At 41.7% G+C, this 18,071-nt stretch overlaps 1 protein-coding gene across 2 annotated transcripts in view; it reads left to right on the forward strand.

Annotated features, from left to right (window-relative positions):
* Window positions 1-3,445: 3,445 nt before the first annotated feature.
* Window positions 3,446-18,071, forward strand: part of SLC25A13 (solute carrier family 25 member 13) — a 188,159-nt gene continuing 173,533 nt past the window's right edge. Inside the window, exon 1 of one of the 2 annotated variants that reach the window (XM_039236270.1) lies at window positions 3,446-3,657. In XM_039236270.1, the coding sequence (XP_039092201.1) occupies window positions 3,643-3,657 (15 nt within the window). In that variant the 5' untranslated portion in view covers window positions 3,446-3,642. The remainder of the gene's footprint in view (window positions 3,658-18,071) is intronic. The other variant, XM_039236271.1, reaches the window with a different exon arrangement.

The following is an 18,071-nucleotide window of genomic DNA, read 5'->3' on the forward strand; positions in this document are numbered from 1 at the left end:
CATGCTATTGGTTAAAGGTTATGTGGAAATCAAGGAGCATCTTTCCCATTTCAGGGCTTGTGACAGTTAAACTTCTAAAAAATTTGATATTTTGCAAAATTCTAGAATGAAGGGAGAAGCTTAATAACTGAGTCTCAGTTGAAGTACACTTTGTTCCATTTGTGGATATACCTGCATCCATGGTGTGGTAAGCTTGGCAGGTGGACTAATGCCCCTCCCCCAAAAGATGTCCACATCCTAAACTCTAGAGCCTATGAATGTTACCTTATTTGGTGGAGACTTTGCAGATGTAATTAAAGATCTGGAGACGGAGACATTATCCTGGATATCTGGGTTGTCTCTAAGTGGCACAGTAAGTGTCCTTCTAAGGGGGAGGCAGAGATCTCAGACAGAAGAGTCATGTGAGGGAAGCAGTCAGAGACAGAAGATACTATGTATGTTAGCTTTGAAGATCAAGGAAGGGGTCATGAGTCTTTGGAAAAGGTAAAAAAAAAAAAACAGATTTTCCCTAAATATTCTGGAGAGAGCACAACCTTACTGACACATTGATTTTAGCCCCTTATGGCTCACTTTGAAATTCTGACCTCCAGAATTGTAAGAGAATACATTTCTTACAAGTCACCAAGTATGTGGTAGCTTTGTTAGAGCAGGAAGCTTATACACAGAGTGTGATTCCTTCTATTTAAATTAAAAAATATAACTTTCTCTGAAAACTTACCATGATGAGCACTGAGTAATGTACAGATTTGTTGACTGAACATATTGTACACCTGAAAGTAACATAACACTTGATGTTAACATACTGGAATTAAAAGAAAATCTTAATAAGATAAAAAAATAGAACTCTCTTTGCATAAACACATGGAGATATCAAGACTTGAATAAAATACAATAAAATGCTAACAGTGGCTAACTGTGGGGGTAGGATTATGAGTGATTTTTTTGGTGATTACTATAATTTCCTAAATTCTTCAAGACTTCAAGAAAATCGAACAGGTTCTTGATTCTTTTTCTATTTTTTCTTTAAAAGTTAAGGGACTATTACTAAGTCTTAAAGAGTCTTAAAACTCTGACCCATGCTGCCATTTGGATGAAACTTGCAGACATTATGCTCAATGAAATAAGCCAATCATAAAAAGACAAATACTGTATGATTCCACTTTTTTGAGGTTCCTCGAGTAGTCACCCTTCTATAGAGACAGAAGGGTGGTTGCCAGGGGCTGCGGGGGAGGGGAGTCTGAGAGTGGTTGTTTAATATAAAGCATATAGTTTTAGTTTTGCAACATGGAAAGAGTTCTGGAGATTGATTGCATATCAATGTGAGTGTGCTTAACATGACAGAACCATACACTTGATTTTGGTTAAGATAGATTTAAACCACACGTAAAATTTTTAAAGTTCATCTGCATTATAAGAGGAGAGCTTCAGTGATGCCCTTAAAAACAAATGTGCACTGAATGATGTGCTCTGTTACATGAGGTTGTGTTTTCTCTGTACCTTTTAAATTCCTTTACAGCAGGGAGAGCCGCCTCTCCATATGAACTTTAGACTCATCCCCTCCATTCTTTTCTCTACCAATTTTCTTGTTTTTGATTTTTGTCTTTATTATTTCACTTCTTTGTATGGTTTTTCTCTTCCGCCTATGAACATGTTCAAGTTTTACAGGGATTTGTTAGATCTCTTGAGAGTATGTTAATCAATTGCTCCTTTTTGAAATGCTTCTTTTTCTGGCTTTTACAAGGTAATTTGTATATCGCACATCCTCTTCTTACAAACAGACACACACTTCAAAACACTCTTCTTGTATCACTGATCTCTGGTGTCTTTCCAACATCTCTACCAGGACTGTATGTGCAAGACAGGGTAACTCCCTTTCTCTCTCCTACCCCCACATATAATTAGTCAACACCGGTGACTAATTTTACCTCCTTTATTCTTTCAGCCCTACCCCATCTCTGGTTTCAGGCCCTCAGCCTGTGCTGTCTGAATATAGCAATAGTTCAGTTGCCCCATCTTCCAAACTGCAAGCAGAGGGATCCACCTATATTGTAAACCTTCCCATGCTTTTTCCTGTCTAAAAGCCTTTCAGTTAAGGTGCCTACCCTTCAACATGGCACCCAACACCCTCGTGACATGGTCCCTACCTGTCCATCCAGAGTCTTCATCCACCAGTTCCACAGCTCAAGTCACCTTTCATGATCAACTACTTTCATAATTTACTGTGGTTCTCCAGCAATTTCTGGGCCTCCTGCCTCTCTTCATTTTCTCTGGCTGGAAAATCTTTTTTTTTTTTTTAATTTTTTTTTTAATGTTTTATTTATTTCTAGGAAAGAGAGAGAGAGAGACAGCGTGAGCGGGGGAGGGTCAGAGAGAGAGGGAGTCACAGACTGAAACAGGCTCTAGCTGGAAAATCTTTGCCCTCCACTTCATTGGACCAAGACACAGCCACTTTCCTGCATTCAGCTTAGGCACCATCTCCTCTAAGGGACCTTCAGAGTCCTAAATGTTCCTACAGTGCCCTGGGAACAGGTTGTTGCCTTAACAGGTTATTTAAATAGAAGTTGACTATTTATGTGTCTGCTTCCTCACTTGCCCTTAAGCTCTTTAAGGACTGAGTCCATCTCTCAAGTCATTTGGGTATTTCCAGCAACTAGCACACAGTAGGCCCTCAATCAGTGTTGATAAAGTAACATAATTATGCAATAAACACTACTGCTGAAAGGTTATATCCATAATTCACAAAATATTTAAAGCACTTTTCCCTGACCACCACTGCCTTAATTATAAATTTTAATGGCAGAGATAAATGAATGGAATTTTAATGAAGAAAGCTAAGATCTCCGGTGGTTATATATTTAATTTTTCCATTATAATTTTGATCTATTTATTTTATCAGGGCCTATCTTGTTGGGGGTCGGGGGGATCTTTTGACCTCTGTGATCCTCATACGCAGGGCTGAAATGAAGTAGCGTCACAAATACATGTTCTGCATTATACATACTCATTTGGTACTTAGAGTTTACAGATTTGGCCTAAAAGTCGATTTGCTAGTGATACTACTTTCATATCTTCCCGCTGACTGGCCAGTGCTTTTGGATGCATTAGAGCATAGCATATAGCGGAGCCCCCTCAAAAAGGGAACCTACAAGGACATCTGGCCAAACAGTGACCAAATGGAGTTCTCAACTTCCCCAGGGTGCGTGGCCCTCCTGGCGGGTCTCAAGGGCCCTGGAATAGACCCTGGTATGGCCGAAGCCAGGGGCTTCCCTCGCAAGGTCACCCACCCCCAGGTCGGCGGATTGCACCCCACCACCGCTGCACGGCCCTGGCCGCTGGACAGCGCAGCCAGGGTCACGTGCGCGCGGCCGGTCCACCGCCCCCGGACCGGGCCCGCCCCGGCTGCAGGCCAGAGGCCGTCGGATCAAGCGCGCCCGGGAGGCTCGGGACGGGCGCAGCCAATGGGCTGGCGGCGCCCGCCTGACCCGCGCAGGCGGGAGGGCGTGGGGAGGTAGGCCGGGTGCGCACGCTGCCGGGCTGTATCGCCATCCCCGCTGTCGCCGGGACGGGAAGTGAGCCGCCGGGGCCCACAGTGAGAGCCAGCCGCCGAGAGGGTCCTGCAGCCGCCCGCACCCGGGGCGAAGCATGGCGGCCGCCAAGGTAAGCGCCGGCCGGTTGCCCGGGGAGCATACCCGCCGGCCGGGGCCCGAGGGCTCGGGTGTTCACGTGCTGATTTGGTGTAACGGGGAAAGCAAAAACTCAAGGGGCGCGGGGCAGCTGTTCCACCTTGCAGCAGCGGAGGAGGTAGGTGACCGCTTCCCCCGGGCAGCACTTGTGGCCCATGCGGGGACGGAGGCCCGACCTTGCAGTAGAAACTTTGCCGGCTGAACCCTCCCACTTGGCCCGGGAGGGAAGTCTGTGCCGGGCTGGCGCTCGGCGGGCTGAGCCAAGGTCGGCTTAGAGAAGCCAGGTGCGCCCGGGGTGGGGAAGGGCCCGGGGTCATCAGGTCATCTCGGCCACCTCAGAGCGCACCTGCTTCTGACCCCGGTTGTTATTGACTCGGGCTTCTGCTTCCCGGCGGCACAGCCCGGGCTGAAGCCAGATCCTATTAGGTTTCAAAGGCTCCGCCCTCCCGAGGGTGGGGAAGTCACCTTGACTTCCGTTTTAGAGACTGTTCGGAATAGTTGGCCTGAGCGCGTGTGTGTAAAAATGGAGAGGGCCCCCGCCCCCCTTTCTCATCCCTCAGCCCCCTCTCCCCATCTGACAACACTTACATACCGGCCTCTGAGCATTTGAGAGGCTTCTTTTTAGAAATGACAAAACAGATTGTCCTGGGAGCCTGTAACTCCTGTGATGTTTTACTTAAAAGGAATTCTGCGTAATGCGAATCATTCACTAACCCGGAGGAAAGGCAACTCCGACAGCTTGACCTTTCCTCTTTCACCATTTTTTGAAACCTGGACACCATTTCAGTCTCTTTGGACTCCATTTCAACTTTTCTGGCAGAATACCATATTTAGTCCCAATCACTTGAATCATTGGAATTTATTGCTTTTAATTTTAAGTTCACGAAGGCAGCCCTTTAATCAAGCCTATACGACTTCTTAGTTCATTTTAAGTGCAGTGAACTTAAATATACCCAACATTTCAAACATTTGTCCTTAATCAAAACTCTGTGATAACCCTCAAGAGGAAAACATGGCCAACACATCATACTCCTATTTATTCAAGCAAACTAATCACATTTGCAATGGAAATTGTAAGCAGACAGATATATTTAAATGATGTTCTATGACTTAAGTTTCTCCAGGCTCCCCAAATCTGCAGACTTCTTCCTGTTTCTAGATTATGTGGCCTAAGTGGCCTTTTTCTTTTCTGTAATGACTTTTGAGTTCCTTACTCAGGAGTGTGTTCTTGGGTCTGTGCACAAGTATATTTATGTGTGTGTGAACATATGGGTAGATATACCTATTTTAGTAGATTCTTTGAGGATCACTGATATTCATTTTTGGTAGCTACATTAACCCTTTCAAACTCAATAGCTCTTGACCTTTTCTTTGCATTGAATTTGTATCCAGTCAAGATTACAAGGCCTAATGTGAATTCATGACTTCTTCCAGGAGAGTAGGTGAAAATAGATTCCCATGCTCTATTATTTTTTATATCTTCAGGTGAATTAAATAATTTTACTTAATTTGGAGATAAATAATTGAAGAACCTAAACTGGGAATATGCATGTAATTTGAATATAAGAAAAGGATCATGAACTAGTATAAAGTAAAATAAGTGACATGGAAGCAGATTTAACTTTTTGATTGTATCTTTATTAAATGATCACATCATATCAGTCAATAAGTGCAGTTGAATTTTAGCCAAGTAGTAAGGGGGAAAATGAAACATTTCATTTTTACTCTTTGGGAACTTGTGTGTTTGTTTATTCATTTAGCCTTGTCTCTTTCCAGGATTTCTGATGGTTCCTATTGTATGTACGTATATTTACAATCCAACAAGACATCAAAATCAAGTCAGAGTAGATGAGAAAAGACAGAATAAAGGGAAAGGAAGATGTAGCCAGGGCCAAAGTTAGTGGAAAATAAGGATGTATTTGCTAGAGGTGATAGCATTTTCTAGCAGCCAAAGAGGAAATGATCAGCGAGGTCAGTCAGTTACTTGGGAGAGAAGTCTCTTTGTACTGAGGGCAGTTTTTCTACCCATGTACTTCTATGTGCTGTGAGCGAACTGCATTCAGAACTAGCTCATGACCACAAATATATGTCTGTGGGTTCCATAAGACCATTTTTTATAATATCCTCATTGTAGCTCCAGGGCAGTGCAGTAAATGTGGTCTTAAAAGTTCCCAAAGCAAGCTGTGCTAGTCTACCTTAGTCTAAGAATGCGTCTTAGTTGCCTTTGGGCACTATCCTTGTGAGATGATTCTGTCAGCTATGGTCAGGGCTGGGCAAACTGAGTTAAAGGCTGTGCTCGTTGCCTTTTCCTGGCGTGCGCTTATTCCATGTTGCTGTGTTGAACACAGAGCATGGGTTTAACAGCCTCATTTACAAGTAGGATTGACATCCCCTCTTAAAACTTGAAGAGCCTGCCTCGGAGAGAGCCCACTTCAATGGAATGGCTCAGAGGTTGGGCCAAGAATCTGAAACTCAACAATTGTAGGTGAATTCCAGCACTCACTGTAGTGAATTGTTTAAATATTTAATTAAGCAGATCTGATATTTTCTGGATGAGCTTGGCCACACCTAGCAGTTTCTTGATCTCTTGATCATTTATTCTGAGTTTCCTTAGTCTTTTTTTCTTTTCTTCCAAATGTAACTAATTATTCATATCCCTCTTCATTTAAATAGTTCAAATAGGAAGGCCAAGAATCTAGTCTTTGGTCTGCTTTTATTTCCATTTCTGCATGAAGACTTCTGCATAATGATGCAAAAGGTATTTGTTTTTTCATGAGATAACTTTGATCTAAAACTCTTATTATTTATAAGAGACAAACTATAAAAACTTCCATTCTCTTGTTGCCTACTTTTGTAGTAGCCTGTACTATTTGTATCGTTTTCAGTATTTCTTTTAAAAACTTCCAACCATGGCCCTGCATGTATTAAAATGTAAATGAGTTTTTAAGATGTTATTTCTTGCAACTCCACAAAAAAATGCATTTTTAAAAAGTAGTAATAAGGGGCGCCTAGGTGGCTCAGTCGATCAGCGTCCAACTTCGGCTCAGGCCATGATCTCACGGTTCGTGGGTTCAAGCCCCGGGTTGGGCTCTGTGCTGACAGCTCAGAGCCTGGAGCCTGTTTCAGATTCTGTGTCTTCCTCTCTCTCTAACCCTCCCCTGCTCATGCTGTCTCTCTCTCTCAGAAATAAATAAAACATTAAAATTAAAAAAAAAAGTAGTAATAAGAGGGGAAACCTCCCCTACCTCTTTGTCCCCATTTGGTTGTAGCGAACATTCGTTCTTGGTCATTGGTCGAATTTGTACATTAATAATGATGAAATGAAACTAGATGAAGCTTAAAAGTTAGAGAATGCTCACTTGAGTTCAGGCATGAGTGATGTTCAGATATAAAACTGGACATAGACTGATAATTTGGGACTAGAACTAAAAGAGAGAAATTTGGAGCAAATTGAAGCATTATTAATAATGAGAATTTGGTCTGTAGGACTAGAGCACTTAGTATCAGTACTGCATTCTTGGAGGAGTTGTTGCCTCAGTCACTGATTGCTTCAGAGTTGTGTATTATGTTCTTTCTAATGTTCCCAATGGGACTAAACTGAGGAAGTGAAAATGAATTGGTCTCCTTTTGGACCTTCTAGAAAACCACAACTATACTACAGGCCAGATCCTGTCATGGAAGTGAGTGGTTAGTGCCTTAAAAGAAGCTATGGGAGCATCGGGGAAGGAGACCGTTTCTGTGGGGGTAGGAGGAGGAAACATATCAAAGGTGGTGGTGGTTTAGCAAGAATGGATGGGGAAAGAGGGAAGACCCATTCTGATGACAAGAAACCACAGGTAAGGCAGAGAGTGACAGCCCTTGCTGCATGTAGGGGATAGAATAGCAGGTAATGAAATCCACAAAAGAGCAGTGAACACTTCCTGAGTGCTTACTAGATAAGAGATTTGGTCCAATTCTTCTTGTTAGTAACTTACCTATAGCCTATAGCAGTCCTATGAGTTACATGCTATCATCCACGATTTATAGATGATGACTCTGGACACCAAGAGGAGATATAAGTGGCCTAAGAGCAGATAATTAGGAAGTAAAGGAGCTGGAGTTCAGATCCAGCCATTCTGGCTCCAGAGTCTGCTCTCACCCTGTGCTCCATAGGGTCTGCCTGCCTGGTCATTTGGGTAAGGGGTAGAGTGTATGAGAGAGAGGAGATGGCATAGGAGGGGAAATTAGGTGCTTCAGAGTAAACCAGATTTTTACGTAAGAACTGCTTACACAGTGCTTGCTATGTGCCAGGCACTTTCCCAAGTGCTTTACAAATAATAACTCAGTTACTTTCCATAATACCAAGAAGGGCGCTCTCTATTTTTGTCCTTATTTTAACAGGTGAGAAAACTGAGGTCCAGAAACGTTAAGTAATTTCCTTAAAGTTATATAGCAAATAAATGATATAGCCTGGACTTGAACCCTGCCAGTGTGTTTTCAAAGTCTTTGCTCTTAATCTGTTCCCCCGCCCCGCCAGGCCTTAAAAAGAATTCTGTTTGCAAATGTGCATGTGAGAATTCACATGTTACCAGTTATGTATGTGTATTTCCTAGTCATCCTAGTCCAGTAGTTTGTAGCATGCTGTAACACTTAGTATATGTTTCATTGAAGTGTTGATTTTTCTATGGCTTTCTTTAAAAAACTTTCTTTGATGTTTATTTTTGAGAGAGAGAGAGAGAGAGAGAGAGGCAGAGCTTGAGTGGGAGAAGGGCAGAGAGAGAGGAAGACACGGAATCCAAAGCAGGCTCCAGTCTCTGAGCTGTCAGCACAGTGCTGGATGCGAGGCTCTAACTCACTAGCTGTGAGATCATTACCTGAGCGGAAGTTGGATGTTTAACCAACAGAGCCACCCAGGTGCCCCTGGCTTTATTTAAAAAAAAAAAAAAAAAAAAAAAAAAAAAAAAAGAGAAAAGAAAAACATTTTTAACGTTTACTTATTTTTGAGAGCGAGTGAGCCAGCGACCAAGCACGGGGGAGGGGCAGAGAGAGAGGGAGACACAGAATCTGAAGCAGGCTCCAGGCTCTGAGCTGTCAGCACAGAGCCTGACATGGGGCTCAAACCCATGAACCGTGAGATCATGACCTGAGCCAAAGCTGGACGCTTCACTAACTGAGCCACCCAGGCACCCTGATTTGCTATGCCTTTCAAACCGGATTGTTCAGGTGAGGAATTGTCATATACCTTTTTTTTAAAAAATAACTTTATTGGGAATTATTTCACAGACCATACAATTCACTCATTTAAAGTGTACAGTTCAGTACGTTTCATATATTCATAGAGTTGTGCAGCTATCTGCACTGTCAGATGCCTTTGTAAAAATCTTAATCCAGTGTTTACTACTTAGGACTTGGACTCTATATTTAACCTCCATGCTTTTCTCATTTCTCATCTTATAACAATGGCCTATTCAGAGGTTTGTTAATGAGGATGGAATGTAATTTGAGTTTATTAAGGATATTTTTCAAATGGGAAGCTTCTTTCCCTTATGGTAAAACCACTAGGTATTTGGTGATATCATAACATCATAATAAACCTGACCAGTTTTTGTGCTAGACAGGAAGGAAAGAAAGTTTGAATTGTTTTTATTCTACCACGATGATGGTAGCTTTCTGTGGTTCTACTGAGGTTTGGATTTAGGATTTCTTAAACTGATGGAGCTGGTGAGGAATGGGATTTAAATAACACAGTGGTCCTCTCTCCTCCCCACCAGTCTTATTCCTTCTTGCTGGGTAAAGAAACAGAGTTCCAGAAAAATTTGTAGTTCGACCAGGTCCCCCGTAAAACTCTTTTACTTTTTGCACACCGGCCACCTGCCTTTGCCAATAGAGAACTGGAGGGTAGAAGGGGCGGGGCTTGGAAGGGTTCAAAACCAAGGTATAGTGTAAGAAAATCAGGGAGCAGGTCTTTTTTGGATATGAGTTCTTTTTAAGATTGATGGAAGGGCTCTGACTTCTGCTTCTTTGACCTGTTGTCCTGTGTCCCGCCTCTGCTTCTGTTGAGTTCTCAAATGGAATCACTCCTCCCTGAGTTTTCCACTGTTTGTGAGAATTAGGTCTGCTAAGCATGGTTTCTTCCTACTCTCCTTGCCCAGCAATTGCTGCTTCATAAGCCCCCATCCTTCCTGCCATGATGCCTTGGATGCCTTTGGGTGGGTCTTGGAACAGAGGAGTGTGTGAATCTGCAGGTGTGTGCTGGTTTTGGCTGGAGGTAAGGAGGATGTGCCCTTGCTGCAGTGATAGAATTCCCTTAGCAAATGTATTTAGCAGCAACTGAGCAAGCCCTGTTTTCATGGCCTATTTAACCAGACCTTCTTGTTGGGTTAAATCGCCCCAATTTATGGTGGCTCTGGTCTGTTACTTCGGACTTATTCCCAGTGGTTTATTTGTAGCGTGGTGGTCTGGTTTATTGATTAGAAACGTTTACAAGATAGACTACTCGTACTCACGATTTCCTTTGGAAATTTGCTATGCAGTTGCAGGAGTGAAAATAGGCTCGGATGGTTCCTTTTGAGTTTAGGTGCTGACAACATAGCAAAGTTGGCAGTGTTGAAATTTTTAGTAATTTAACCCAAATAAACCACTCTATTTAATGACTGTTATTAGGCTGGTAGCTTTGTCTTGATTTCCACATGTAGTCACAGTTTCCACATGTTATCCATGAAAATTGTTGACTTGATATGAGTCAGATATTTCAAGATATACTTCATGTTCCATGGTAAAATGTCTTTTGCATAAGACTTACGCAGTACAATTTGCAAGAAAACTGTGTAAGTAAGTGTAGGGGAGGGGAAAGTTTTCCTGGACTTTCCTGGGGTCCCTGGCTGGATCTGAAAATTAAACTGACAGAAACACGAGAAACGTATACACATTTTATTGAATTTTTACATATACATGGGAGCCTTCACAAGAGGATGAAGTCCCAAAGAAGGGACCAGAGTAGGAAGCTTTTATTCCTTTTACACAAAGAAAGAATGGATGTTTGAAGAATTGGCAAGACAGAGGTGTTTGGACTAAGACTAGTAAATGGTGAAATAGTAGATAGGAGGTAAGGGTCAGTTTAACGAGGTTTGTTTGTACAGCTTTCTGGGCCCCCAATTCCCCATCTCTGATGATAAGAATGGTGATAAGGGAGGGTACCTTTCACATGGGAATTCTATGACCGATTTCAGGAAAGAGGGTTGTGGGGAGAAGGTCAAAGTGGCCTTCCTGCTTCTGCTGTTTTCTCAGACTCCTTCACTTAAGATTTTCCATATGCCAGGGGGCTACGTTGTGGTGCAGTGTGTCCTGAACCCCATCGTGAGCCTGATTTGAACACGCTTGTATCCCCAAATGTCAGTTTTGAAGTTTTTCCAAGTTAGACACGTAATATTTATATGTCTGATTCTGGTCACAGTTGTAGGCTGAGCAGCAGAGGAGCTCAAAACTGCTTTCTTATGTGGGAAGAGGCTCCAAGAATGTTTTATTTATTTATTTTTAAATCAGTAGCTCTGGTTTCATGAGGAGCTAGACAGGAGTGGTTATATGCCCACTGCTCCCAGTAATGATAAGAAGTTGGACAAGTCTGACTTCTCTGGTTGCTTAGTATCACCTTATGGAAAACAGAGACCACTTATATGTGATGAGCAAATGCAGTATAACATGTGAAAACACTGTGAATTTTCAGGTGCCATAGGAATGTCAAGAGATGATGTTGTGGGCTGTGGGACATTTCTATCTAACTGAAAACGTGGGGACAAAGATATTATTTGACTTACCTGAACAAAACGTAGTGTGCTTTTCTTAAGCTTGTGATCCATTCATTATTCACCATAATGGCTAGCCTGTGTGGCTGCTTAGCCACGTTCTCTGAGTGGCCTTCCTGGAGCTTGGATGTTGGAAGTTTTGGTCCATGGACCCTCAGCATTAGTTTACTTGGGAGCTTGTTAGAATTGCAGCATTTTTGGGGGAATCTCCACGTTGTTTTCCAGAGAGGCTGCACCAGTTTGCATTCCTACCAGCAGCACAAAAGGGTTCCCCTTTCTCCACATCCTCGCCAACATCTGTTGTTGCCTGAGTTGTTCATTTTAGCTATTCCGGCAGGTGTGTGGTGGCATCTCACTGTGCTTTGATTTGTATTTCCCTGATGATGAGTGATGTTGAGCATCTTTTCATGTGTCTGTTAGCCATCTGGATGTCTTCTTTGGAAAAGTGTCTGTTCATTGCCCATTTCCTTACTGGATTATTTGTTTTTTGGATGTTTGATAGGTTCTTTATAGATTTTTGATACTAACCCTTTATCTGATACATCATTTGCAAATATCTTCTCCCATTCTGTCAGTTGCCCTTTAGTTTTGTTGATTGTTTGCTTTGCTGTGCAGAGGCTTTTTATCTTGATGAGATCCCAATAGTTCGTTTTTACTATTGTTTCCCTTACCTTCAGAGACATGTTGAGTAAGAAGTTGCTCTGGCTGAGGTCTAAGAGATTGCTGCTTGATTTCTCCTGTAGGATTTTGATGGTTTCCTGTCTTAGAACTAGGTCTTTCAATCCGTTTTCAGTTTATTTTTGTGTATGGTGTAAGAAAGTTGTCCAGGTTCATTCTTCTGCATGTTTCTGTCCAATTTCCCCAGCCCCATTTGCTGAAGAGACTGTCTTTTTTCCATTAGATATTCTTTCCTGCTTGGTCAAAGATTAGTTGGCTATACTTTTGTGGGTCCATTTCTGGGTTTTCTGTTCTGTTCTATTGATCTGTGTGTCTGTTTTTCTGCCAGTGTATACTGTCTTGGTGATTACAGCTTTGTAATACAGCTTGAATTCTGGAATTGTGATGCTTCCTGCTTTGGTTTTTCTTTTTCAACATTACTTTGGTTATTTGGGATCTTTCTGGTTCCGTACAAACTTTAGAATTGTTTGTTCTAGTTCTGCGAAGCATCCTGGTGTTAGTTTGATAGGGGTTGTAAGCTACCCTGTGATCCAGCAATTGCACTACTAGGTATTTATCTAAAGGCTACAAAAATATTGATTTGAAAGGGCACTTGCACCCCAATGTTTATAGCAGCACTATCAACAATAGCCACATAATGGAAAGAGCCCAAATGTCCATTGACTGACAAATGGATAAAGAAGATGAGGTAAATATATACAATGGAATATTACTCAGTGATGATAAAGAATGAAATCTCATGTTAATTAACTTGGATTTAAATTAAATTTAAAAATTAAAAAAGAATTGCAGCTTTTTTGGACTTAGTCCAGGCCAAAGATTCTGTTGCATTAGAATCTGCATTTCAAGTAGATCCCCGCAGGACTATATGCACATTAAAGTTTAAAGAAGATTGGTCTGGAGCTCTCATTACTGTATATTAAATGTAGCTACTTTTCTAAACCAAGGATGCAGCACCTTTTGAATTGGCTGTAAGTTAGTCCAACATTTTGCAGAATTAAATACATAGTGATAAAATTCAGTATAGATTTTAGGGTTTTTAGGAATTAATTTTGATTCCACATTGGGGTCAGGGTATTATTTTTGGAATACATCTCTGAATTATTATTTAAGGAAATGTATGATTATTATACAAAGGTTGTATTTTTCTCCATTTCTTAACTACCCACCCATACTTAAAGTTCCCTTATGTATATTCTCTTCTTCGACATTCTCTCCTAAAGGTCACCAGGGACCGCAGTTCTGAAACTGTTGCCCTATTTTCCTCATTTCTGGCCTGAGGGGATCCCCGTGTCCCACCTCTTTCCTCCTATAGCAACTTCTGTCAGCTTTCATGATGTCCCCTCTCATGGGACACCTCTTAACTCATATTATTGTTTCATTCTCCTTTGTGGGCTTCTTTTCGTCCTTTTGTTTCCCCCGAAATGTTGGTGTCGTGAGATTGTCTTCTTCCTGGAGGGTGATGGCTCCGTGTAATTCTCAGTCTGGGCAGCTCTCTCAAGCAGCAGCCTTGCGTTTTCAGCTGTTTGTTGGAAATCTTAACTTTTCTGCCTCAGGGATATTTCAAACTCTGCTTTCCTAGGATTGAATTCATCTTCTTGGTCATTCCAATATTTAAGTCTGTAGATTAGCTTTGGTGCTGGTTGAAATGTCTGATGAGTTCAATGAAGCATCTGTTGTGGGCAGCGAGGAGAGACCATCAGCAGAAATTTGAATGTGGACAAAGAGATGGGTTCGTGAAACCCTTCCACTGCCCTTCTAGTGTCGTATCTCTTCCATTTATGTCCGGGTCTTCATTACCTTTTTTTTTTTTTTTAATGTTTATTTATCTTTGAGAGACAGAGCATGAGCAGCAGAGGGGCAGAGGAAGAGACACAGAATCTGAGGCAGGCTCCAGGCTGTTATTAGTCCAGAGCCCGAGGCAGAGCTCAAACCCACAGACTATGAGATCATGACCTGTACCGAAGTCAGACACTCAACCGACTGAGCCACTCAGGTGCCCCTTCATTACCTTTTAGCTACAATATTTCTATAGCTCCCAGGCTAGTCTTGCCTTTGGTCTGTTCTTTTTCCTTCCGTTTCCATACTGCCCAGAACTGTCAAAGGTAGCTTCTAAGACTGGCTCTTGTTACCATGCTAATGGCAGTACTGTGTTCATGTGGACAGCACCTAACAGCGTTTTGATTTTTTGATTTTTGATTTTTTTAATTTTTTTAAAATTTTTTAATGTTTTATTTATTTCTAGGAGAGAGAGAGAGAGAGAGAGAGAGAGAGAGAAAGAGAGAGCGTGAGCAGGGGAGGGTCAGAGAGAGAGGGAGACACAGAATCTGAAGCAGGCTCCAGGCTCTGAGCTGGCAGTCAGCACAGAGCCCGATGTGGGGCTCGAACCCATGAACCGTGAGATCATGACCTAAGCGAAAGTCGGACGCTTAACCGACTAAGCCACCCAGGCTCCTCTGTTTTGTTTTTTTTTAAATGTTTATTTATTTTTGAGAGAGAGACAGAAACAGAGTGCAAGCAGGAGAGGGGCAGAGAGAGAGAGAGACACACACACACACACACAATTCAAATCAGGCTCCAGGCTCTGAGCTGTTAGCACAGAGCCTGATATGGGGCTTGAACTCATGAACCGAGAGAACATGACCTGAGCCGAAGTTGGTCACTTAACTGACGGAGCCATTCAGGTGCCCCAGCACCTAACAGTTTTTAAAAGATGTATTCATGTGTGCGATTGATTCCATCTGTCTATCAGCTCTTACTGTGCTGGGCTTCTAAAATGACTAACCTATCGGACTTGTTTTTGAGAACTCACAGCCTATAGGGATGAAAATAACCAGGTAATATGAAGGCCCAAGCTTCGTTATTTTATCTTTATTATCAACAGGGTAGAAGGGGAGGTACTGTAGCCTCATTTGACAGGAAACTTAAGGTTCAGAAAGGTTATGCAAATAACAATAGTCAGGCACTGTTCTGGGCACTCTGTATCTGAAATAATTTAGTCTTTTCAACGGTTTTATGACATATGTAAGTGCTGTTCTTATCTCTGTATACAGATGGGCAACTGCATCTGAACAGGGTTATTTGATATTTAAGTCTCTTGAGGACGGAGAGGTTAAATGATTTGTCCAAGGGCACATAGTTTAGAATTGGCAGATTTGAAGGCAGGCAGCCTGAGGCCAGAGTCCACGCACATAACTATTGTATGTCATTGCCTTCTTTAATTTACCTTGTTACACAGTGTAGTTTCATCTTGCCTACAGAATAAAATTTAATCTCTTTAGCCAGCTAATGCCTCTTTGGTCTTGGCTGTTGTCTAGCTTTTCCAGTATTACCGCACACTCATTCCCTTCAGGTATCCTTCACAGTGCTTTGTGACCAGGACCCCTGTTCACATTCCTTGCCATAAGCTATGGCAACAGTGTAGCAGGGATGAAAGGGAGCCTGTTTGTTTGTTGTTTTAACTTAGAGCTCAGTAAGAGACAAGAATGTTTCTTGTCATTTCTCGATATTGGTCAGCCAGTTTTTTGTTGTTTTTTTTTTCCAGTTCTCTTTAGTTCTTAGGAAAATGGGTCATAGTTTTATTTCACTATTCACTGAAGTACCTGTCAGGCTGTTAAAATCCATGTCCTAAGTTTATAGGTTTTACAGTTGGTTTGTTGTAATCAAGTTTCAGACACAAGCCACACATCGCATTTGACTGATATGCCTTTTGAATCTTGTTAATCTATATGTTCTCCTACGTCTCTTATTCTGTTTCCTTGCAGTTTATTTGATGAGGGAATTGGGTCATCTTTCCTGTAGTGTCCTACAATTTGGACTTTGCCGTTTGCATCCCCCTCATGTTCCTTTGTCCCCAGTGTTTTCTGACAAGTGATAGATCTGGAGGCTTGATCAAGTTAAGAGTTTTATTTATTTTTATTTTTTGTTCTTGGCTACATTACTTCCTAGGGGGTGCTGGGTGCCTCTTTCAGGTTATGGGGTACTTGGTACTGGGTACAACATTAGGGGGCACATAATTCTTGGTTGTTTCCTGTGTTGTTATATTTGATCAGTGGGGCTTGGATGTTGCTTTTCTATGCCAACACCTTTTTGCATAATGGCGTATTTTATTTTTAAGGTTTATTTATTTTGAGAGATAAAGAGAGAGAGAATGAGAATCCCAGGCAGGCTCCACACTGTCAGTGCAGAACCCGATGCAGAGTTTAAACTCATCAACCATGAGATCATCACCTGAACCCAAGTGAGACACTTAACGGAGCTACTCAGGTGCCCCAGAATAGCTTATTTTAGTTGGTGAAATTTTAATAATATTCTTGTGTAGTATGATTTTCATTCCTTAAATACACACTTGCATTTATATATGCATATATATTACAGTGCGTATTATGATTATTATAAAAAATCATGGCTATTAAAATCATTTGGATGTTAATGGCTGTAGAGTTTGTTTGGAATGGTGAAATGATTAGTGCTGATGGTTGTCCAACATTGTGAATACATGAAATGCCACTGAATTGTGCACTTAAAAATGGTTAAAGTGTTAAGTTTTGGGCTGCCTGGGTGGCTCAGTTGGCTAAGTGACCGACTTCAGCTCAGGTCATGATCTCACGGTTCATGGGTTCGAGTCCCGCATCGGGCTCTATGCTGACAGCTAGCTCAGAGCCTGGAGCCTGTCTTTGGATTCTGTATCTCCCTCTCTCTTTGACCCTCCCCTGTTTACACTGTCTCTCTCTCTCTCAAAAATAAATAAAACATTAAAAAAAATAAAAAATAATAAAGTGTTAAGTTTTATGTATGTTTTACCACAATAAAAACAAATCAGTTATAAATGGATTGTAACACATTGAATGAAAAAAAAAAAAACCCATACTGTCATTCCACGAGTGAATAGTATTCAGGCCCCAAAAAGTGAAAGTGAGGTAGAGGGTGGGAGGTAAAGTTCTTATTTACCGAAAGGTAGATGGCTTGATTGAATTAGAAAAAGGGGGGAAAAAATCATTTTGCAACCTGCAGGTAATAAAGGATTCAGGCAAGAGTCTCCAATGGATACTAAAACCATTCAGTGAAAGATAGTTGGAATTCCTATTGTTCAAAGTATCTCCCTGTACATTACTCACTAATTACAAAGTGGGAAAAGGGTGCCTTTACAATGTAGGACTCTGCCTCAGTCTGTGATCCAATTTCACATCATCAGGAAATGGGACCAGCTAGCATCACCAAGTCACTGATGTGATGTAGTAGGAAGTACCCCACATGCATGACTTATGGAGAATTCTTGCTAGCAGGGTTGAATCTGAATTTAATCATGGAGAAACAGACAAATATAGAAAGTAGGACTTTTCTGTAAGAAAGGCTGATTTCAAAAGTGTTGGTGTTATGAATGAAAAGGCTAGAGTAAAGGAGACCTCCAAAGCAACATGACAACCAAATGAAACGCTTGGACCTGGATCCAAAAGAAATAAATAAAACAGTACAATAAGTAAATAAAAGAATGCGCAGTTAGTGTTACTCAAGTAAAGAGTAGATATTAAGCGATTCTGTATTAGTTTACTACGACTGCTGTAACAGAGTACCACAGACGGAATGACTTAGATAACAGAAATTTATTTTCTCACAAATTTGGAGGCCAGACGTCCAAGATCAAGGTACTGGCAGAGTTGGCAAGGTGAGAGAAGATTTAGAATGAGCTCTTTGGCTCCTGGGTGGCCTTTTTCTCCCTGTGTCCTCACATGGTCTTTCCATCGTGTCTGTGTCCTCATTGGTGTCTTGTGAGCGTTCACACACTTATTTTATTGCAGGTTGATGTTGATTCTGAGTTTGAGGATTCCACTTCTTTCCCTTGTCTAACATCTCTGTCCCAGAGGTAAAGCTCAGTCCCCAGTGGTCTTTTCTGGTGGTTCTTGGAGATTTGTAGCCCTATTTTGGTGTC

Source organism: Hyaena hyaena, unplaced genomic scaffold, assembly GCF_003009895.1.
Source record: "Hyaena hyaena isolate Hyena2069 unplaced genomic scaffold, ASM300989v1 scaffold_109, whole genome shotgun sequence".
Lineage (NCBI taxonomy): Eukaryota > Metazoa > Chordata > Mammalia > Carnivora > Hyaenidae > Hyaena > Hyaena hyaena.